At 46.8% G+C, this 23,086-nt stretch overlaps 1 protein-coding gene across 1 annotated transcript in view; it reads right to left on the minus strand.

Annotated features, from left to right (window-relative positions):
* Window positions 1–23,086, minus strand: part of PRKAR2B (protein kinase cAMP-dependent type II regulatory subunit beta) — a 69,527-nt gene that overhangs the window by 34,468 nt on the left and 11,973 nt on the right. Inside the window, exon 2 of the mRNA XM_054989313.1 lies at window positions 15,541–15,576. Coding sequence (XP_054845288.1) covers window positions 15,541–15,576 — 36 coding nt within the window. The remainder of the gene's footprint in view (window positions 1–15,540; window positions 15,577–23,086) is intronic.

Genomic DNA, 23,086 nt, shown 5'->3' on the forward strand with positions numbered 1-23,086 from the left:
TTACAGTTTTATCCCACAGTTCTCCCAAGGACCTCTGCATTCACCCCATTTTATCTTAAGAACTCAGTAAGGCACGATTAGGTTTAGAGACAGTGACTGGCCAGAATCAGCCAGTGGGAGGAAAAACAGGGTTTCTCACCTGTAACTGTTGATCGTCGAGTCTCTTCTGTGCAGACACACATTGGGACTGCGCAGGCGAAGGCCAGCCGCGGAAAAGATTTTTCTAGCTCTAAGAGATGTGAGGGGGACGTTCGGATCCACCGCGCATGCGCGCCGGTGTTCCCGCCAATTTTGAATGCATATATATCCGAACGTCCCCGGCATTCCCTCAGTTCACCTGAGCCGCCGGAGAAACAATGGAAGAAACCAAGCACTCACAGCGGGGCAGGCGGGAGGGAATGTGTGTCTGCACAGAAGAGACTCGACGATCAACAGTTACAGGTGAGAAACCCTGTTTATCGTCTTCGTCCTTCTGTGCAGCCCCACATTGGGAGAGTAACTAGCATCTCACCAATGGGGGCGGGTGTGAGTGTCTACTTGAACAAGGACTGCAGGACAGCTGTGCCCACAGCCGAGTCACGTCGTGCATGCACATCCACAGAATAGTGCTTGATGAAAGTGTCTGCAGTGGACCATGTCGCAGCTTGGCAGACGTCCCGGAGCGGCACTCCTCGTAGGAAGGCAGCAGAAGCAGCTTGCGCTCGAGTGGAATGAGCGGTAACCAACAAGGGACACTGGACTCCAGCATGCTGATAGCAAAGTTTAATCGTAGACACAATCCAGCGAGAGATGGACTGGGCAGAAGCAGGTGAGCCCTTGCGAGGGCCAGAGTAACACACAAACAGGGCAGGAGACTTCCTGAAACATTTGGTGCGGTGCAAATAAAACAATAAAGCACGCTTTACATCCAATGTGTGTAGTGCTCGTTCCCCTGGGGATGAAGGTGTTGGAAAAAAGGAAGGGAGGAACACCTTTTGCTGTAGGTGAAACCTTGAGACTACCTTGGGCAGAAACTCCATGCTAGTGTGGAGCATGACAGTACCAGGGAAAAACTGCAGGAAGGGAGGGTCACACCGCAGGGCAGACAGCTCCCCAACACGCCTAGAGGACGTGATTGCTACCAGGAAAGCCACCTTCTGAGTGAGCAAAGGTAGGGGACAAGAAGATAGAGGCTCAAAGGGCTGGAGCATCAGCCGGGAGAGAACCAGGGAGAGACTCCATTGCGGAATGGGATGGGCCCTAGGAGGGAAGGTCTTGAACAGGCCCTTCAGGAACTGCTTGGAAAGCCAGTGAGTAAAAACTGTCTTCCCATCAATCTGCTCATGGAAGGCAGAGATTGCAGCCATGTGGACCTTAACACTGGAAAACGCAAGGCCCTGGGAGCAGAGTTCCAGGAGGTAGTCCAGGATGACAGGAAGCGGGCAACTAAAGGGAGAAACCCCCTTCAGGGCCAACCACCGGGAAAAACGTGACCACTTCCTCTGATAGGACAACCTGGTGGACGGTTTCCGGGCATTCAAGATCACCCCAAGCACTCCAGAAGAGAGGCTCACTCCCGGGTGCCCAGAAGCCAGGCAGTCAGATTCAGTACAGCCACATCGTGATGCCACACCCCGTCCCTGGTTAAGAGGTCCGGGGCGTGAGGCAGGGAGAGGCATCGCCCCTGGGACAGGGAAAGTAAAAGGGGGAACCAATCCTGGCGAGGCCACCGAGGGGCAACGAGGATACAGTGGGTTCGGAAGGCCCTGACCCTGGAAAGAACCTTGTACAGGAGCGGGAAGGGCGGGAAGGCATAAAAGAGCCCTGGGGACCAAGGTATTTGGAAGGCATCCCCTAGGGAGTGGCGGCCAATGCCGGCCCGGGAGCAGAACAGCGGGGCCTGTTTGTTGCGGGCAGTGGCGAAGAGGTCGACCAACGGCGTGCCCCATGTGCGGAAAACCTGGTCGAGGTAAACCCTGTTTAGGGACCACTCGTGCTGAGGCAAAAACACCCTGCTCAGCGCATCCGCCGAGGTGTTGAGATCCCCGGCAATGTGCACGGCTCTGGGAAGGACGTTGTTGACCATGGCCCAATTCCATAGAGTCGTTGCCTCCTTGCAGAGCTTGAGCGAGACCGTCCCTCCCTGCTTGTTGAGGTAGTAGCAGGCCGTGGTATTGTCCGACAGGACCTGAACCCTCCTGTTCCGAATGGCATCTGCAAAAGAAGCGAGGGAGTAACGGATCGCCCTAAGCTCAAGAAGGTTGATATGCATGGATGCCTCAGATGGGGACCAGATGCCCTGAGCCGAAAGCTGTCCACAGCGCCCCCCCCATCCCAAGTTGGAGGCATCGGTATAAACCGTGACCTCAGGTAGGAAGGGGCCGAAAGGACAACCTTCAGACAGGTTCCCAGGGACAGTCCACCAGGCCAGAGAGCGCAGCACCACCCTGGGGATGGAAAACCTCTGGTGCTGACCCATGGTGAGGGGGTTGTACCTCCGGACAAACCAGTTTTGCAGAGGCCTCATACGCAGGCGCGCAAAGAAAACCACCCCTGTGGTGGAGGCCATAAGGCCCAACAGAGTCTGAACCAAAAGGGCAGTCTGATACCGGCAATGCATAAAATGCCGGGCCAAAGCGGAAAGCCTGGCCAACCGGTCTGGGGGCAGGTAGGCTCTACCCAGCAGGGAATTGAAATGGACCCCAATAAACCTAATGGCCATGCCTGGGGTCAGGATAGACTTATCCCCATTAACCACCAAGCCCAGCCTAGCCAGCACGGACAAAGTGAGGGCAATATGGGCCTGGAGAGAGTCAGGTGAGGGTCCCACCAGGAGCCAGTCATCCAGGTACGGGTAGATAAAGCAACCCTGGGACCGCAGGTATGCCACTACGGTGGCCATGCACTTTGTGAACACTCTGGGTGCAGAGGCTAGCCCGAAGGGCAACACTGTATATTCATACACAGAATCCCCATACACAAACCGCAGGTATTTCCTGTGGCCCTCAAATATAGAAATGTGGAAGTAGGCATCCTTCAGGTCTAGAATGGCCAGCCAGACGCCCACTTCCAGGAGTTCCATGACTCGCGCCAGGGTCAGCATGCGAAACTTCTCAGCCTTCAAATAACCATTGAGGCCTCGAAGGTCTAAGATAGGCCGGGAACCTCCACCCTTCTTATCCACAAGGAAGTATCTGGAATAAAATCCCCATGGGGAAGTAGAGACATTGACCACCCGGACAGCACCTTTGGTAACCAACTCCATAACATTATTGTGTAACACAACATCACAACATGGAGAACAACGGGGAGGGAGAGAGAGAGGGGGTGCATCCGTAAACATTAACTTGTAACCATGGGCCACAATGGACAGGACCCAAGCGTCAGAAGTAACACGTTGCCAACAGGGCAAAAAAGGTCGAAGCCTGTCCAGAAACTGGGCAGCAGAGGAAGCACCCTCGGAGGCCAACGGGGGAGCGTCCAGGCGTAGTCAGAAGACCGAGGGCTTCTGCGCCGAGGTTGAAGGCTTGGGCGAAGAGGGCTGTTGCCTGCCCTTGGACCGGCCGGAGCGCCTGGAAGGGTGACGCTGCTGGGCAGAGTAGGATCGGTGACCGTAGGACTGGCCCGAGAAGAAGCGCCCTTGACGCTGCTGGTAAGGCTGGTAAGGGGTCTGGTAGGATCGGAACCGACCATAACGATACCTCGGACCCGACGACTGGGCTGAGGGGGCGACCCCGAGGGACTTGGCCGTCTGCTGATTCTTCTTCATCAGGGAGAGGGACTCATCCGTCTTCTCCGAGAAGAGCTGGGGCCCCTCGAACGGGAAGTCCTCCACCTTCGCCTTCTTCTCTGGAGGCAGGGCCGTGGACCGGAGCCAGGCGTGCCGACGCAAGACCACCGAAGTTGCCATCGCTCGCGCTGCAGAGTCGGCGGCGTCCTTGCCAGCTGTCATTTGCTGTTTTGACAGCTTCACGGCCTCGGCTTGGAGGGCCTTAACCAGGTGGCGGCGATCCTCCGGGAGGTCGGAGAGGTAAGAGGACAGCCTCTTCCACAGGAATAGATTATAGGATCCCATTATGGCCTGGAAGTTGGCAATACGGAATCCCAGAGACGCGGATGAGTAGAGTTTCCTGCCCACGCCATCCAGCTTTCTGCCTTCTCGGTCCGCCGGGGCCGACGAGGAACCGGAACGGAACCGAGCCTGACCCTCCTCAGCCACGATCGACGAGGGTTTCGGGTGATTGAAGAGGTACGGGCAATCATCTTGCTTTAAACGGTAGTACCGTTCCACCTTCTTTGCCGTCGCGGACAGGGACGCCGGCGTCTGCCAGAGCGCGAGAGCGTTATCAACAAAATCCTCCACAGGGGGAAACGCCACCGACGCGGGGGACCCGGAATACAGCGCCTCCAGCAGCTTACTCTTGGGCTTGGAGGTCGTGGAGGAGACGTCTATCTCCAGCGCGGCGGCCATCCGCACCATTTGTTCGGAGAATAGCCTGTAATCGTCATTCGGGGACGATGAGCGGGGCCCACCCACGGTGTCATCCGGGGAAGGATCCGAGGCCGCGTCTGAAGAGCACTCCGACGGTGACGCCAGACCTTCATCATCCTCGGAATCCGAAAACTCCGGCGAGGTTTGCGTCGGAACCGAAGACCGGTGAGCGGTCGGGGCCGACGGATAAGTTGCAGGAACCGGCGGTCGCAGAGGCAAGCCCGGAGGTGGAGGAGCGGGTGCTGGGAGCCCGACTGGCTGAGCCGGAACGGAGACCATCGGAACCGACGGATGTTGCAGGAAGGGCAGCGACTGCTGGAACCACGCCACAAAATCCTGCCAGGAGGTCATGTTCCCAACCCCCGCGACCGGTTGGCAAGGGGGCAGAGGAGCAGGCACCGGGGCAGGCCAGCGAAGAGGCATCGGAACCGACGAGGTAGACGGCAGTGGAACGGAGGCCTCTGAAGGCGCCGGGGCGGACGGCAGGGAGCGCTCAAAAGATTGGAACGGTTCCGGGAAAGGCGGAAACGGCATAAATTCCTCGGGAACCGACGGAGGAGGCGTGCAAGGAGGCGACGGGGTGTGGAGACTCACCACATCGTCGGGTATCAGGACTGGTTCGGCCGGAGAACCAGGCAGCACAGTCGGAGCTGGGGACAATGCACGGCCCTTGGCCCTCGACTTCGCCTTGGCCTTCTTGGACGGGGGCTCCGAAACAGCCTCCGGAACCGAAGGCTTGGAGGAGGACTTCGGCTTGGGAGCGGAACGCTTCTTGGCCTTCCGGCTCGAAGGACGATCCCCGGAACCGGAATCAGGTCGGGCCTCCGGAACGGGTTGCCCCGTCGGTTCCGAGGGGAGCGGCTCTGGCGACTTACGAGACGGCGCCGGTGACGGAGCGGCGGAGCGCGGCCTATCTCCCGAAGAGCCCGAGGGCTTGGGGGGGAGAAGGTTGGCATCCCACAAGAAGGCACGGAGCCTGGCCTTCCGATCACTCCTTGCCTTCGGAGTGAAGGACATACAAATGGAGCAGCGCTCGACAACATGCCCCTCGCCCAGGCAGATGAGGCAGAGCTCATGGCCGTCCGAATGGGTCATCTTAGTGCCGCATTTATGACACTTTTTAAACAAAGATGTCTGCGACATAATGAACGGTATCTCCCGACAGATGACAAGGGGAAAATACCGACCAGCAGAAGAAACGATCCAAAACTCCGAAGAGACGCTGGAAACGAACGCTAGACAATAAGAACCTTTTCGACGGCGGCGAAAAAGGAACTGAGGGAATGCCGGGGACGTTCGGATATATATGCATTCAAAATTGGCGGGAACACCGGCGCGCATGCGCGGTGGATCCGAACGTCCCCCTCACATCTCTTAGAGCTAGAAAAATCTTTTCCGCGGCTGGCCTGCGCCTGCGCAGTCCCAATGTGGGGCTGCACAGAAGGACGAAGACGATAAAAAATATTCCAAGGCAAACAAATAAGATGAATGAAACACACATTTGAACAGTAAACACTGATGAAAATGGAGTAGCCAAATCTACCATGTATTGTCGAAGGCTTTCACGGCCGGAGAACGATGGTTGTTGGGGGTTTTCCGGGCTGTATTGCCGTGGTCTTGGCATTGTAGTTCCTGACGTTTCGCCAGCAGCTGTGGCTGGCATCTTCAGAGGTGTAGCACCAAAAGACAGAGATCTCTCAGTGTCCACTGAGAGATCTCTGTCTTTTGGTGCTACACCTCTGAAGATGCCAGCCACAGCTGCTGGCGAAACGTCAGGAACTACAATGCCAAGACCACGGCAATACAGCCCGGAAAACCCCCAACAACCATCAAATCTACCATGTTAGAAATGTTGGCTTTCATTCCATGTTTGCTTTTATTTCAAAGCTTTTCCTCAAAAGCTGTTAGCACTCATCTTATTTAATGAGGTTTTTAATTTTCTGCTAGAAAAATAAGAGGGAGGAGAACGTGAGCCTCCAGCTGCACAGTTAGTTCTCACTGTTTGCTATTACAGATTTCAGAGAGAAACAAACTATTTCTTGCTTGCTTGCTTGCAACGTTTGGCAGATAGACCTTAAAGCATACCAGAATCTCTCTGTCTCGCTCTAGCTTTCACACCTGAGACAAAACACCTTGCTTTGACAATTTCTCTCTTTAACAAAGACTCATGAACAATTTATCAAACTGACTCAGTACACCTGTAAATACTCATCTGGATCATATCAGCTTCAGCTTTTTCTCTGGCAATTATATATCCAAATTTTACCAAGACAGTGTGATAAAAATAGCATGAAAAGGATGATTAGTAGATAATTTTGCTATCTTTAACATTTATTTTTACTCAATAACAGAAATTCCTTGAGTCAATTGAGCTGAGGTTGTCTGATTCAAGGAACTATTTTGTATATTAAATTATGCTAGTGTCCACCCCTTAAAATATTTTTCTATGAGACAGACCTTCAATGCAGCTAGATACGAATCCAAATATTTAAATATAGCTGAACTTCCTAAATCTTCAGCCTGAAGCAGAACATGGATAGACACTATCCTGAAATGGCAACATACAACACAGGGGCAGCACCACAAAACAGGATTAAAAAATCCCAAAGTGAAGCTGGTACAGAAGCAAATACTTCTTATTCCAATGTGTAGACCTCAACATGTTCTCAGCGATTAGCTCTTCACTAAGGAACACGAGTGTTCCATTTGGTGTTAGAGAGAGATCGGCCAAATCACTGTTTTTTAATACTGACTCTCAAGTCTCTCAAGTTCCTCTTACCAGAAGGCCAAAAGAACAATCCAATACCAGGTCTGTTCAGCAACTATTAAGAATGTAGGACGTTCCTAAATAGAATGTAGAAAAAAGCATCAAGATCGTGGACTGAGACATCTCTCTAAAATTTATTCTGTGTGTGCATGTGTGATATTTCCATTTTCACTTTTTCCCCACAGCATCAACATTTCCAAAAATTTTACATTTCTAAGCCTGATAAAGAATTCTGGAGAAGATGAACTCTCACACACGGCTCTGCAGTCATTTTCGTGTTTAAATTTTTCTAAATCTTTGGCTCAACACAGCTTCCTAGAACCTTTAAGGCAACTTTTTTATTCTTAGCTCTAACAAAGGGCTGACACCTGGCCTTCTGCAGTGCTCCCTGACCTCCCCATCATTAAAAGATTCTGGCATATAAACTTGTAAATTCTGCTCTTATACCCCCATAACTTTTACACAGTCCACCTACCTATGACCACACTTTGATACCAGGTTGTTCCTCCAGCAACACTGAGGGTTCTTTTGCTCCTTATAGAGGAAGCATGCAAGATAAAATGCTTACTGCCTAAAACAACAAGCTGCTGTGGAAGAAGTATGGATTTGGGAAGGTGGAATGCAGGTTGGAAAATGCTAGGTTGAAAATAAGAGCTAGTATGAAAAACAAATTCCCCGAGGTTTGGATTCTCTATATCCCCATTCTGTCCGATAATTATTGTTAATATGTTCTGGTGTCACTGGTTGCATCAGCATTTGGGATTGGGAGGAGAAAGTTACTGAATGTAGGCGCAAAAGTTTGGTCCTGAAGTGATTTTTCTGCAGATCAGCACAACTGACAACACAATCTTAGTTTGTCTGTACAGGGGCACACAGGGAGGAACGAAAGGAGCACCTGAGAAATATTTTAAATTTCCTTTCTGCCGTCCTGATCCTGTTCCCAAATTCTTTATGGGATTGTTTATTAAATAATAATGTCTTTTTCAGCCTGGGTTATGGTGAAAATAAATCAAAAATAGAACCTAATTATAATCTAATCGTTACAGCGCACCAACTGAAATGCCACCACAACAGGAGCGATCTATTTATGTTTAATCAAAGAAGCCATTATTTTTTAAAGAGGCCAGCTTATTTTTTAAAATAAAAGGCCCTGATATTCTTGTTTCAAGCTTTTTAGCATGAAAGAATCTCTGCAGAAATGCCACGAGGTCAGCACACATCCAGTTATTTATAAGTGGTAGATATGGACAAGTAAGAGAGTTTATTTTATTTTGTCAGAACTGAATTTTTAACATTTTATTCTTTAGTCAGAACAGAACGTTCATATTACCTGGTGCTGCAAGCTGAGATCTTATTATAAAGGATGAAGATACTTACACTGTTATAGCTTACAGCTTTTAAAATCCCAGCAAAATATCTAATAGGCACTAAGACCAACCACAAAGTTTCTAAGCCTGACAAAGGCTATACCAACCTATCTTGGTCAAAGGAAATGTCCACTCCTCTCACTACAAACGGCTTTTTAGCTTTGTTCTGCTTACATTTAAAAAAAAAAGTCCACAGCAATTTCACTCCAAAAAGAATCCAAACTTTTACTCTTAAAAGATATCAAAACAAAGAGAAAGCTACTGTTTAATGAGGATATATTCACATGCTTAAAAAAAATCTTAACATTCCTTGCTGTGAATCAAATTACATAAAAGAGTTTTTTACTGATAAATAGCAGCCATGGGTCCCACTGATTAAGACTGAGGATATGATGCACGAAGAATTTCAACCAGTTCCTTCAACTGTTTTTCCGACTTCAAATCCGTCCCAGTGGCTATTTGCTGGGTTGTGGCATGCAAGTTTCCTGTATGGTTCCCCAGAAAGGCAAATAGTAGCACAGGGTGGGTATGGAGATTTACAGCTGGGATAACACTGGCTAAAAGGGGGGGAAATGCTTCCCCATACTGCAGACCCAGTTCAAACAGCTGGCATGTGCCAACACAGAATGCTTCAGACATTCCATTCATAGATCTCCAGACCTTGTTGTTACCCAATGAAGAAGTTTCCTTGCGAGTTGGGAGAATCAGCGTGCAAGGAGAGGCTGCAAGAGGAGGGATAACTGGGGATCTTTTGCGTCTATGTGTACAAGGATCCCTTCCTCTAGAAAACTCTTTCAATAAAGAAGCAGATATTCAATAAAAAAGGAGCTGTTATTTAAAATACTAAGGATCAACTGCACACAAAACACACAGCACACACACGGGGCTAACTAGGAAAACAGGGAGGAAAGTTGGAGAGAGTTGCAGAGTTGGGCTATATTTACCAGTTCCAGAAGCTAGAGGGCGTCTGAGGAAGAGCTACTTCAGTGGCATTTTGTGGCAAGAAGAGGGAGAGGGGCTCAGACATGCAGTCTGAGGGTGCAGGAGTGGGTTCAAAGCACACACACACACACACGAGGCAGCAGGCAGTCCAATTATACCATGGAACGTACCTAAGGGCAAGATTGCATCTTATGCCCTTGGGCTAATTGACATTGACAGAGAGGTTGTGGAGAGGCATCTGGCTGCACTGGATGAATACAAATCCCCTGGGCTGGATGGGGTACACCCAAGAGTGCTGAAAGAACTTTCTAGAGAACTTGCAGAACCCCTGTCCATCATCTTCAAGGCCTCCTGGAGGACTGGGGATGTGCCACAGGATTGGAGAAGAGCGAATGTTATCCCAATCTTTAAGAAAGGGAAGAAGGATGACCCGGGAAACTACAGGCCGGTCAGTCTGATTTCTGTTGCTGGGAAGATATGAGAACAGATTTTAAAGGGATCAATCTGTAAGCATCTGAAGGACCGCTCAGTGATCTGGGGAAGTCAGCATGGTTTTGTTCCTAACAGATCCTGCCAGACCAACCTGGTTTCCTTCTTTGATCGAGTGACCAGCTTACTGGATCGGGGGAACTCTGTTGACGTGATTTATCTGGATTTCAGTAAAGCTTTTGATAAGGTCCCCCATGACATTCTGATGGGCAAACTGGAAGACTGTGGAGTGGACTATAGGACAGTTAGGTGGATAGGGAACTGGTTGGAGGACCGCACTCAAAGAGTGGTGATCAACGGCGTTTCATCAGATTGGAGGGAGGTGTCCAGTGGGGTGCCGCAGGGCTCGGTTTTGGGCCCGGTACTTTCCAATATTTTTATCAATGATCTGGATGAGGGAGTGGAAGGGCTGCTCATTAAATTTGCTGATGATACCAAATTGGGAGGGGTAGCAAACACCCAAGAAGATAGAATTAAAATTCAACAAGACCTGAATACTCTGGAGAAGTGGGCAGCTGTGAATAGGATGCAATTCAACAAAAGACAAGTGCACAGTATTACATCTGGGCCACAAAAATGGGAAGCACAAATACTGGATGGGGGATACACTTCTGGGCAGTAGTATATGCGAAAGGGATCTTGGGGTAAGAGTGGGCTGTAAACTGAATACGAGCAGTCAGTGTGATGTGGTGGCAAAAAAGGCTAATTCAATCCTGGGTTGTATCAAAGGGGTCATAGCATTGAAATTGCAGGAGGTCATAGCCCCTCTCTATACTGCCTTGGTCAGGCCACACTTGGAGTATTGTGTGCAGTTCTGGAGCCCTCACTTCAAAAAGGATGTGGACAAAATGGATTTTGTCCTCTGACTACGGTCAGAGTAGTTCAAAAGTGGAATCAGCTGCCTAGGGAGGTGGTGAGCTCCCCCTCACTGGCAGTTTTCAAGAAGAGGCTGGATGAATACTTGTCAGAGATGCTTTAGGCTGATCCTGCACTGGGCGGGGGGTTGGACTAGATGGTCTGTATGGCCCCTTCCAATTCTATGATTCTATTCTATTCTATTTTATTCTATTCTATGCGCCAAAAAAATGACTAAATAGTTACTCCCAGGGTGGGACAAAGGACTGGGAAGCTGTCTCCGGGGCAGGACAAAGGATTGGGAAGCTGTCAGCAGAGTCCAGAACAGGAAACACATGCCAAACACCAGGTGGTGTACCACAGTGAGGAACAAGCCAAAAATCGGAGCCATGGTGAAATTCCGCTTCTCCTCTACACATGCATGTAAGGAGAGGCAGAAGACATTTTCTATGCATGCACTCTAGTAGCGTGGACCTTCAAAAAGCAGCAAAAGAAAAGGCAACTCTCTAAGGACGTGATCTACCAAGTGGGGCTACAGAACTCACCTGCGGGTTCCAACCACTGGCCTAACCATGAATACTGGGCATAGATAATGCTTAGCAGGTTCCTCTTTGCCACAGCTCAAAGCTGGTTAAACCCATGGCTACTGTTAAACATGATCAGTGTGGATGTAGTTTAAGCCAATGGTTCTCAACCAAGTGGTACACATACCACCTGTGGGACACAGAAGTTGTCTAGGTGGGATACAGGGCTTTCACAATGATTCCTGAGAATTAGCTCTCCCTCAATCCCTAAGTCCACCCAAAAGTATGAAATCCCATCTCCTGCCAACCTGTTCTGCCTCTGTGACCTTCTGGCATTGCTTGTATTAATAATATTACTTTAGGAGATGTGAGGGTGATCTGGCTGTGACATCTGTCACCCCATTGATTGCCAGGGTTGATTCGACTGATCTGGCTGGCTAGGCGTGTGGTCCCTTCCTCCCTCACCGCTCCTCCTGAATCTCCGCACTTGGTGGAAGAGGACGATCATCCCAGAGAGGAGTGGACCATTCTTCAGTCAAGGGAATATTATTTATGTTATTATTAACATAAGAATGACTGTAAACAAACATATAACATGTCCTTTTCAGAAGAGTTGAGCTTTTGGTTTCTATGACAGGACCCAGGTTCTTGGACAGAGTGATCAGCGGAAGGTGAGATATGAAAGGTTAAGAACCACTGGCAGGGGGGATTTGTACAGGGGAGGGGGCAGGCAGCGCAAGTAAGAATAGAATTTCATGTCTCAACCTCTTAACCACGGTTAGAGATTACTTCTTCCCCAGACTGTAATGTTTTCTTGAACAGGACTGAACTATAACCTGTAAGCAACTGCTTTACTTCTACAATATTTCCCTTCTAAAATCAAGAGGAGTTAGCCGTAGTTTATAGTAGCAAAACAGTAAAGAGTCCAGTAGCACCTTTTAAGACTAACCAAGTTTATTGTAGCATAAGCTTTTGAGAACCACAACTCTGGCTGTGGTTCTCAAAAGCTTATGCTACAATAAACTTGGTTTGTCTTAAGAGGTGCAACTGGACTCTTTACTTTTTATCTTCTAAAATGTTATTCATGTTTGGAGGTTCTAGCAAGGGAGCGCAGCTATCGTATACCCTTGACCAAAGAACGGTACAGTCCTTCTATCTGGGATGGTCGTCCTCTTCCACCGAGTGCACAGCCTTGGGAAAGACACACATGGAGTGGTGGAGGAGGAAGGGGACACCTGCCTAGCCAGCCAGATCAGCCAAATCAACCCTGACAATCAATGGGGTGAGAGATGTCACAGCCAGATCACCCTCGCATCCTAAATGTCATTCACGTGTGAAAGGCTTCAACCAGCTATCAGAAACACGTTTGACATGTGCAGGTGTGATCCAGAGTGCTCGGAAGCAACCCACCCACATTATTTTTAAACTCTTCCCTAGCAGCAGCTCTTGAGCCCCCAACTGCTGTGGGAGGGGTGAACCCTCAAATTTAGAAAGCACTTGGGGTCGGGATGGCAAGTGAGCTCGTTGAAAGGAAAGCCTGTGTGAAACATAAAGGCTTTGCAGAAGACGGATTTGAGTGGAAATATTCTGCAGCAGCTGCCGATGGCAATTATGGCTATGCAGATGGAAGGGGAAAAAATGCTGGTAGTCCCAGCAGGCTGGCTGGAATTGCTGCTAAATAATTAACACCCCACATTACTGTCAGCAGGTGCTTCTACAATTAACCTCGGGCTATTTAATTGGCAGCTTTGTCAAGAAAAAAAAACCCCAATTCTCAAACATGCATCTAAAACAGAAAGAAAGGACGGCCCAGAACAACTTTGAAAGATCACAAATATCACATCCACGGCAACCCTAATAGTGGGTTCAGAAGATAAAGAAGGAATTAGATATGTTGGAGGTAATCTGACATTGTGCTACTTGCATTCAGAATTTTAAATCTCCTCCATTATTTTGCTGTGTGCTACTCTCCACTGGCAGTTCTGTCAACGTCCCCAACTTTAGGGTATACATACATTGATGGGTGGGTGTGTATGGGAATGCATGGGTGTGTGTGCATTTCTTTTCCACCTTGAAATCTTTGTTCCAGTAAATTTCACCTTTTTTGAAGGTTAGGAAGCTAACATTATTGGCAGAATAGTTTCCCACAACTCAGCATGCTAAATCAAAAGAAAACGTTTCATTACATGAGAGTTCTTTGCAAGTTAATTAGCACTTTGCCACAGAGCTCAGGCCCCGTGCAGTGAGCTGTTTTGTGCTGCTCTTGGATTTTTAACTTGAACAATCAAAACAATATTCTTTACTCTTTGGCTTCATTCAAACGTAACTTGCGTGCCTTTCTCCCCTCCATTCCCTTCTCCCTTACAGATTTCTAGTTGCAGATGGCTGTATAATTTGAAGTTTCTTTCCCACAAACTAGACTTATAAACTAGGATTAAACAGTAGTTTTGGATTTCTGGGTGGAAAGAAAAACTCCAGTTGGTCTAAACATTTACATTCAGATAGTACAGCAAAATGGAATTTAATTGAAGGCTTCCGAAGGCAGGAAGCTTTCAACTTTCCACAGATGAGGAGGAAGAAGAGAACACTACAAGCGTAACAGCAACCTCATTTCATGTCCATCACAAACATATCTCTGTCTGAGGATGATGTCAGAATGCAGCCTTTAAAGTGCATTCTTTCAATTTAGGATCCTGTAAGAAAACCTTGCAAGAGATGCCTAGTTCAAAAGTAGAGGCGAATTTAGCAGCCTTCAGACCCAGTACTTGGAATTATCTTAAATGTGCTTGATTTTAAATGGTGTTAGGAACATGAACTGAACGTATACTAATATTCAAGTTCTAGTCTTGTTTCTTGGCCTCGCTTTTATATTGGTCAAGGCAGAGGAACATTCTGATTGGAAAAGATTTTGGATATTCACAAGCTTATGACTAGACATGGGCACAAACCAAAAAAAATTAACGAACCTGTGGTTCGTGGTTCGTTGCCGCTGCCGAACCCAAACTCATGAACTGTGACGAACATTTCCCACTGACGAACCTGTTCGGGAGTTCGTGGTTCATGGGGATCAGAACAGCCCCCGTTGTACTTAGAGAGCCCATATTCGCAGGGAATGTTTAGCAGGCTCTCCTCCAGCTAGCACCTGGCTGGAGGACAGCCTGCTAAAGCCTGGGCCGAGGACTGTAGCGGACATTGCGCTCTTACATTAGAGAAAGCTGTGACTGTCTACTCTGTCTCTGTCCTGTGAAAGCGTACAGGAGGGAGCCCCTCCTGAGTTTATCTGCCTGTCTCCTGAGAAGAAGAGCCGTTGTTATGGATACATAACCTTAGAACTCTTGAACTCTCTAAAACATCCTCTTTGCTCTCATCCTTAGTTGTTTTGCTTTGCTTTTGCTTACATATACACCATAACTATTAGAGGATGGGAAGTGGAAACCTAGACGAGGCTGGCAGCTAAGGGGGGGTGGGAACTGGGCTGTAATTCAATATAGACTTGGGGGCTTGGCGCAGAACTTCATTCCTGGCATTGAACCTGTAGTGGATTGCTGAACTAGTTGATTATCAATAAAGCTTTAATTCATGCATTTCTGGACTCATGTAGTGAAGTCATTGAAATCTAACTGGCAGAACCTTACAGGTGGTGCCATTCCTGTGCATACCTCTGTGCAACAAAGCGTTCACGCGTGATGCCACGGAAATGGCAATTTCAAAACTGTGAATCCTGCTCAAAGAGAGAAAGCGCTCCACTCCGATTTGTGTGTGTGAGTACAAAGGCTTTGATCCCAAGTAGCCCAAGCAGGGGTGGCTTACAGGAAAGTAGCTCTCCCCTATCCACCCTGCACTGCAGTATTCTTTGTCCCTCAGAATCAGAATCATGGACCCAAAGGAACAGCCTGGGGAGAAAACTGGAAGTCTGCAGCAGGGGAGGGGGTAAGCAAAAATTGTCTTCCTTTCCTCTGCAAATGGAAAAGCCATTCCATCAGATGAGCTGTTTCTACACTAGACCAAACCCAAATGTCCAAGACTGTGCCAGAGGACCACTGTTTTAGTTTTAATATTAAGAAACGGCAACACACATTTCAAACGTCAAAGGACAATGAAAACATGGAACTGCATCCAACTGACCTGATGCTCGCCGCGTGAATCGGTTTATCACTGGAGCTAAAAAAAAAAGAATAAAGGTTCTATTAGCAAATTCTCAAAGTTTTAAAAGAAAGAAAACATCATACAACGTTATTACATGAACCAAACTGTAAATGCATTCCATTTTGCAGTCTGTTTACACAATCTCATTGCAGAATTTCAGAACTACACATAAATACAGTGACAAATCTCTCAAAACATAACTTAAAGAAGTGGATGGGAACTAGAAGATCCCGAGGATTAACTCAAGCCAGTTTGCAAAACTCAGCTCATTCTCTCTGCTGCCATGTTGACCACTTGCTTTTGGCCCTGAGGCACAAAGACTCCCAGCCTCCAAAGCTCAGCTGGTCATTCTTAGCCAATACAAGATTTCCATGAACAACATTATCATCATACTTCGTAAGTGTATACTCTACAGGAATGTAATTAGCTAGTTGCCAATTAACCCAGACCAAGTACTGACTAAGCAAGAGAGAACCTTAGGCTAGGAAAAGCGTCATACTATCCGGCCATGTGACTTCTTTCAGTCCTTGCAGGGATATTATATTAGTAAGGATACATAACCAAATCAGCATTACAACTCATTCTCTCTCAGAGTACCATATATCCGGTGGGTCTTGGAAGAATAAGAACAGCCACAGGGAAGAACAGAGAGTGTTACAAGTTCTTAAACTTCAGCCAGTTCACAATTAAAAATACTTGTAATAGAGAGAAAATGGATCCACCACTGTACCCCCCTTTGAAATAATGCAGGCCTTGGCCCATTAACAGGAAATCAAGGACAGATACAAACCGGAAAGATCTATGCATCTCAACGTGTGAAGACAAGCAAAAGGGGGAACAGCAGATTAGGTGGGAAAATTGGGCCGGCAGGAAGAATGGGTGGCCGGGCAAACAGCTGGACAGAAGGAAGGCTGGTAGGTGGGAATGCAAGTAGGGAAGGCTGGTAAGGGAACGTGGAGTCAGAGCAAGGGAGAAGCAGAGGCCAGTGTGGGGAGGATCCCCCCTCCCCATGAGTCCTCCACTGAGCCTTGTGCCCTTGGAATAGCTACATTTAAAAATGGGTAACTACATGAGTCTACATGAGAACTACAATGCCAAGACCACGGCAATACAGCCCGGAAAACCCCCAACAACCATCGTTCTCCGGCCGTGAAAGCCTTCGACAATACATGAGTCTTACTTTATTATTTATTTATTTTATTCCTTTTCCCCTTCTTAAAATTAAATTTAATACATGTTGGGTGTGATTCAAAATTTCCAACGGCAGAACAAAACTCTCCTGCTCCCTCCTCTACCCGCAACCCACTCATCTCCATGGAATGTTGCTCTGGGGCAGGTGCAGGACCCTGAGGAACGTCAAGGGGGGGGTCTGCAGTGGGGAAGGGGGATGGCTAAAAGTTCCCCATTTAGTATGGATCCAACCCATTATTTTTCTCTTTGTTTTAATTAATTTTTGTTTTTTTTCTCTTGTAAGCCATCCCCAGTGCTCTTTTAAGAAGAGAGGGCTAACAAAAAAAAGAGGCGAAACCCCCCAAATGAACTGTTTCTACACGGCTTTTCCGTTTCCTTCCTTAAGCCTCAAGCTCTGCACGTCAGTTTTTACCATGTTTTCAGATGTCAGATTCTGATAACAAAAGAGCTGCCAAGTTGTTGCGTATTTCACAACTTTTATTCTTCTAATTCTGAAATGCATATGGAGCAGAAATATGGAAGCGTACCAGTCATTTCTAGTTAACAGATCTGGGCCAATACGTTCACTGACAGTTTCTTCCGGAAAACAACTCACTGTGACAAGCAGGCAGAACATTCTGGCCCACGGGGAGCTGCTTCCTGCCCTGCCTGGAAAGCATCTTGACGGCTCCTTGCACCACCAAGACGGAGAAAGTAACGGCAACAAGGGAATGTGTATGAAAAACCAAACCATGCTCCACAGTGGCTTGGTTAGCTAAACAAGGTCATTTTCAGCATCAGAAAAAGGGCAGTTTCCTTTCTATAAAAGCTTTTGTGAAGTATAATTCTTGTGCAGGGAGTCTCGCCTTTCAACCCCATCCTTCAAAGTAGGCTAGGAGCAAACTCCACAGCGGCCGCTCCCAACTTGCATCCCAGCTGGTAACTCTGGAGGGCTAAACTGGTTCTGATCCTGCTTCTAGAGTACCACCTAGGGAAGAATTCTCAACAACATGCAAGCACAAGGAAGACCTGCCTCACAGGGCAGGGGAAACCACCAGTCTAAGGGTTCGTCACTGTACAGGACAGGTGGCAGACGTTTTGCTGCTCCATACAAGCAAAAGGTGAGCCTCACATCCTCCAACATTTAAAGGGATTCTTTCTAAAGGGGACATGTACATTCCAAATACTCCAAAAATTACAAAAACTCCAAGAATTTCTAAATTCCAAAACCCCAAGTTTCCGAGGATTCTAAATATTCCAGATATTCCAACAATTCCAAAAACTTCAAGAATTCCAAAAATTCCAATCCCTAGAGTTCCAAAAATCCCAGATTCCAAAATTTCTAAAAATTCCAAAAATTCCAAGAATTCCAAACATCGAATAGATTCCAAAAATTCCATATGTGACTGCACAGAAGCCATGCTCTTTCCTAGGGTCCTTTCTGATCAGGCAAAGGTTTGGAGCAACTTCTGACCTCGCATCATGGCCTGCCCCTGATATAAATCAGGCCCCCAAGCACCTGTTAAGTGGGGTGTTTAAAAAAATGCTGGGGGATCTTGCCACTGGGCCCTAAACTTGTCTCAGGCATCCCAGTCAGGGACCTCATATGCGCACCAACACGTATGCAGACTTCCTGCTCAAGCAGGCTTCCTCGTTTATTTTATTTGTTTACTTAAAATGTACACAATCTTAAGTAAAAGAAAACATTCACGTTGAACAAGATTTGTTTCTACACATTTAATTATTTCAAGATCCTTAACACGTCTACCTTTTTCTAACGAGTTTAATTTTAACATCAAAAACAAGTCTCTAATTTTCTTTCACATAGATAGGCTGCCTGGCTGGCTGAGAAAGGTTCAGAACAGAGACGAATGTGCCAAATTTCCTTCCAGGTCTGAACGCCTCATCAGCATCTAAATGAGGAGGGGTCAAGTGTCCCCAAGTATCTACCCCCAACATCCTTCTCTAAAGACAACAGGAACTAACAGAGGAACTTTGCCAAAAGGGGCCGTTTTGCCCCATTCTTCGGCTATTACCTAGAAGTGGGTTTAGACATCTGTTTCTGCTTTGTGTTTAATGCAGCACTATATGCCCCACTAAAATCCTGAAATGCACTGCCCACAAACAGCAATTTCCTAATGACTCAACAACAAGTCCTATTCTGTACAATGGGACTGAACTTTTCCCTGCCAGCCACTAAGTTCCGCAACTGAAGCTTGATTTAATAAGTTGTATCACTGTCCCTCCACACTGTTAGAAAGGCTCACACATCCCTGCCAGGGGCTGGGCAGGCTGATAAAAGAGACAAAATCATTGTGTCTTGAGCTCATCTCCCACACGTGCTCCAAGAGAGGCATGCAGACTCGCACCCCATTGACCTGCTGCCAATTGCCTCTCCCTGGCCAAAGAATTCGGGCACTAAGGTCTGTGCGCTAAGCAGCCGGTTTGAGTGAGGTGCGGAGTGACAGGCCCCTTTTCCGGGCTCGGCAGAGAGCATTTCTCTAGGAGATGTCAACAGCCCACACGCCCTGCCCAGCTCAACATTTTCATTAATCAATAATTTCCTTTACAAGAGTAGAAAAGAGCAAGAGTCCAGGAGCACCTATAAGACTAACAAAAATTGTGGCAGGGTATGAGCTTTTGTAAGTCACAGCTCACTACTTCAGAAGTGTATCTGAAGAAGTGAGCTGTGATTAACAAATGTTCTTACCCTACCCAGGGCTTTTCTTCTGGGAAAAGAGGTGGTGGAACTCAGTGGGTTGCCCTCAGAGAAAATGGTCACATGGTCGGTGGCCCCACCCCCTGATCTGGAGGCTGGAGCGGCGCAGAGGGCAAGCTAAACTCCTCTCTGTCTGGAGATCAGGGGGTGGGGCCACCAGCCATGTGACCATTTTCAAGAGGTTCCGGAACTCCATTCCACCGCGTTCCAGATGAAAAAAAGCCCTGACCCTACCACAATTTTTGTTAGTCTTATATGTGCTACTGGACTCTCCCTCTTTTCTACTGCTACAGACACACTAACACGGCTACCCATCTTGATCTTACTCTACAGAATCTTATAATTTTCGGTTGAGCAACAAAAAATGGATCTGTTGGCACTGTTTAACTTCAGTGAAACTTAAAACAAAATTAGGATCACACACAAGAAAATAATTGACATGTTAACTGAAAATTTCCTCATCTCATTCCTCTTCTCTGTACTCAGAGGGTTGTACCTCGACTAACAGTGCAATCTTAAGAAGAGTTATTCCAATCTAAATCCACTGAAATCAATGAGTTTAGTCTGGAGTAACTCTGCTTAGTCTCATCATAGGGTTCTCTTTAGAAGCTAAAATGACAAGACTAAAGCTATCGTACTTTGGTCACATCATGAGAAGACAAGATTCTCTGGAAAAGTCAATAATGCTAGGAAAAGTGGAAGGTAGTAGGAAAAGAGGAAGTCCTAAAACGAGATAGCTTGACTCAATAAAAATTAGCCACATCCTCCAGTTTGCAGGATCTGAGCAAGTCTGTTAAAGATAGAACGTTTTGGAGGTCTTTCATTCATAGGGTCGCCATAGGTCAGAGATGACTCGATGGCACATAACACACACACGCAACTCTGCTTAGCATTGCACTGTAAATTTTCTGCTGACTCACAGCACTTCTGACAATAGAAGTGAATGTTCCCCCCTCCTGCTACTGCCCACTGATCTCCCCGAAATGCTGCTCCTGGGGCACAGGAGACCTTCACTCTACCCCTTCTGCGAGCAGAAAATTTAATATGGATATAGAGCAGCCTCTTCTTGCTGACTCCCTTCCTCTCTCAGCAAATGCTAGCCCTTGGCATCTGGGCTGCCAGGAGACAGGCAGAATGACCTTACAAATATCTATACTGCCACAGCCTGAGCTCCCCTTAGATGGGCTGGGCTGGACCTTTTCCTATTTTTTTACTACTGCCATGAGCTCAGTAGGTGACCTTAGGTAATCCACTCCTCTCAGCCCCAGGTCCCCATTGTGGGAATAATAACACTGACTTTGTTCACCGCTCTGAGTAGGGCATATATCTGTCTAGAAGAGCGGCATATAAGTACAGTTGTTGTTATTACAATATCTAGCCTGACAAAGGGTCCTGGAGAACTCAAAAGCTTGCATGCTGTTATGTGTTACTGGATTGGTCCTAAGAAAAGACATTAAATGGACTGTGTTCTGGGTTTTTGGATTTTTCTCTTATGCCAACATGTATGACAACAACTTGTTTCTGGCAGCTCCTGCCAGCCAATCTCTCCTCTGTGCCCATCCCTCCTTTAATTAATCATTTTCATATTCACAGCCCTAACATTTGCTTTTTTAAAAAAACTGATCTATTTACTGGAACTGAAAGCAAATGCAAAAACTATTTCTAGTTCCTGTTTTTTGCATCTTACTTAATGACCTTTTACCTGAGCGTTCCTGATCTCATTTACTCTCCAGTCCCTGCTGTTTAAAATATAATAGGGGAAGAAGCTGCATTGTAGGACATTTGAAAATGGCAAGACAATCAGAAAAAAGTGGGAAACTACCAACATTATCAACCTAACCATACCTTCCGTCAAGCATATCAATAGCAATTTGCCATTCTACCCTACACAGGCTAGTGCTGCAATGCCATTCAAAGTTTTAAAAAATTGCCACAAACCAACTCTAAAAAGAGAGAGGAGGATAGCATGAGAAACTCTGGACTACAATGGCTTGTTAGCAGTGCCATATGGATCTTCCATATAACCAGGGACGAGGAATAGTAACTGCAGACAAAATAGCTAGCCTGGATATCAGTCTTATTTTTATCTTTTCCTTCCTCCGAGAAGCCCAAGCTGGAACAAACAGTTTCCCCCTCTTCCATTTTGTCTTAGTGGCCATGTAAGACAGGCAAGGCTGAGGGGCTGGCTGAACACCCAGTGAACTTCATGGCCATATGAAGGTTAGAACCTGGGTTTCTCCAGTCCTAGTCACAGTGTGACACTCTAAACACTAGACCACACTGGCTCAGTCAAGAGATTGAATAACATGTATTTGTACTACTAAAGTGCAAGGTGCATGAAATATATCAGGTGGTAATTCAATGTACAATTCACATCCAACAATAATTATGCAAAGCAATTAAACCTGAAGGCAAATCATGTATAAGAGGAGTATACTTCTACTACTCAAAAGAAAATAAGGCTGGAGAGTCCACAAAAGTTTCTCAATTCCAATACTCCTTTCAGAGATAGTCCTTTTTGCTTCTCTACTTATAGGTGTAACGTGGCAACTCCCAAACGGGAGACAGCAGAAGGACCGTCCAGACGAGGAGGAGGGGTCTGCAGATATTTATGGACTTTAAAAGTAAAAATGACTCAGCTTTCTATAAGCAAAATTACAAATATACACAATTTCACCAAGAGAGCTGCAAACTGCTGCAACCTATGCTACCTTAGAGCATGTATCTTGGTTTTTTGCCATTGGAGATATTAGGGGTGGGGCTGAAGATAGTTTTTTTTTTAAAAGTGCTTGATTTGGACGAACACTCTCATATACTCACAGCGGGGTAAGCAGCACGTTCTTCAACCATGTATTATCGTCATACACATTAGAGTTATTAATTGTGGAGCAACTAATTAGCTTGCCGTATGTGGGGGAGGACTGGGAAGACGCAAAACGAAGGATTCCCCCACAGTCTTGCTCACATGAGCCACAAAACCAGGGTTTGCTAGCATGTCTGAACCATGTTCAGTTACAGTCACACCCTTTTCTCTTTCACTTACAACTGATATCTGTAATGCCTACTAAAAAGGTAAGAACACTATAGCATTGGTCTCCTTTTATCCTCAGGAGAAACATACTTTTCCCAATATGGGTAGCCGTGTTAGTCTGTCTGTAGCAGCAGAAAAGAGCAAGAGTCCAGTAGCACCTATAAGACTAACAAAATTTGTGGTAGGGTATGAGCTTTCATGAGTCACTGCTCACTTCTTCAGTTTGCGTATGTTTGTTTAAACATCAAGCAATAAATGTGATTACACACATACACAGTCGCAATAAGTGTGATTACACACACACACAGTCCCACCATTCTCTCTCTTTCTCACACGCACACACACACACAAAAGGCCCACAGCATCTTAAATTCGCAATCCACCAGTGGTATAGAAAAATGCAAAAAAGCATGTCATACTGAACCATATCATACTTCTAAAATACAAAAAATATTATTAGTGAAGAAACTCCAGCAGCCCAAAAAACCTAACAAAATCATCCGTAGCTACACAAGGCCCTCCTCAATAGTATAGCCATACAGGCTTTATCAGAAGGCTGACGAAGAAGACGCCCTCTTCTGGAAGGCCGATCAAGAAAAAAGGGG

This window comes from Eublepharis macularius, chromosome 9 (genome assembly GCF_028583425.1).
Source record: "Eublepharis macularius isolate TG4126 chromosome 9, MPM_Emac_v1.0, whole genome shotgun sequence".
NCBI lineage: Eukaryota > Metazoa > Chordata > Lepidosauria > Squamata > Eublepharidae > Eublepharis > Eublepharis macularius.